General features: G+C 50.6%; 1 protein-coding gene across 3 annotated transcripts in view; it reads left to right on the top strand.

The window, feature by feature from the left end:
• Positions 1-745, top strand: part of GRM1 (glutamate receptor, metabotropic 1) — a 202,331-nt gene that overhangs the window by 26,107 nt on the left and 175,479 nt on the right. For all 3 annotated transcript variants that reach the window (XM_009325395.1, XM_009325404.1, XM_009325412.1), the window contains exon 3: positions 530-535. In XM_009325395.1, the coding sequence (XP_009323670.1) occupies positions 530-535 (6 nt within the window). The remainder of the gene's footprint in view (positions 1-529; positions 536-745) is intronic.

Genomic DNA, 745 nt, shown 5'->3' with positions numbered 1-745 from the left:
GCTGGTGGGGTGGGGTGAGAAGCAGAAAAGGCCTTGACGCTGTGTAAGCACTGCTCAGCAGTGATGAAAACATCCCTGTATTATCAATGCTGTTTTGGTCACAAATCCAAAACACAGCCCATACTAGCTACTATGAAGAAAATTAACTCTATCCCAGCCAAAACCAGCACAACAGATCAGATCTACCACACTTGCTGTCACAAGATCAAGAGGCACCCATGTAGTCATTTATTGATTCAGTCAAGGCAGAAACATAGAACATCCTGAAAAGCCCCATCACTCCTCTACACCCCTGATGGAGACCCTCACCAAAAACCCTGGCACATGGGGTCGCCTGGTCTCACAGCGCTGCAGCAACAGCATGAACTGGCTGAGGAGTCTCCTATAACATTCTCGCCAAGAAGATCACATCTCTACAGCTGCAGATGGATTCTTCCTTGCTCCCACAGCTGTGAGATCAGAGCTAGCCACATCGATGCCGCCCTTCGGCTGCTGCCGAGGCTGAAAGCCTTGCTTCTACGCGCCAAAGCTGAGGGTGGTAGGCCACCCAAATCTGCCTCGCAGTCTGCCATCTCACAGCCTGCTTTGACAGCAGTTAATTACAACGTTCTTGGAGAGCTTATATGCATCAAAGTGTATAAGCATAGCTGTCTTGCCTTCAGTAGCTGCTGTATTTGGATGCGCCCGATATATGCACGGCCTTGGCCTCTCTCCTCCCATTTCCCGCCTGCCACCCCACCATCCT

This window comes from Pygoscelis adeliae, unplaced genomic scaffold (assembly GCF_000699105.1).
Source record: "Pygoscelis adeliae isolate BGI_AS28 unplaced genomic scaffold, ASM69910v1 Scaffold300, whole genome shotgun sequence".
Classification (NCBI taxonomy): Eukaryota; Metazoa; Chordata; class Aves; order Sphenisciformes; family Spheniscidae; genus Pygoscelis; species Pygoscelis adeliae.
The sequence above is the reverse complement of the archived record's forward strand: the minus strand, read 5'-3'. Positions and strand labels throughout refer to the sequence as shown.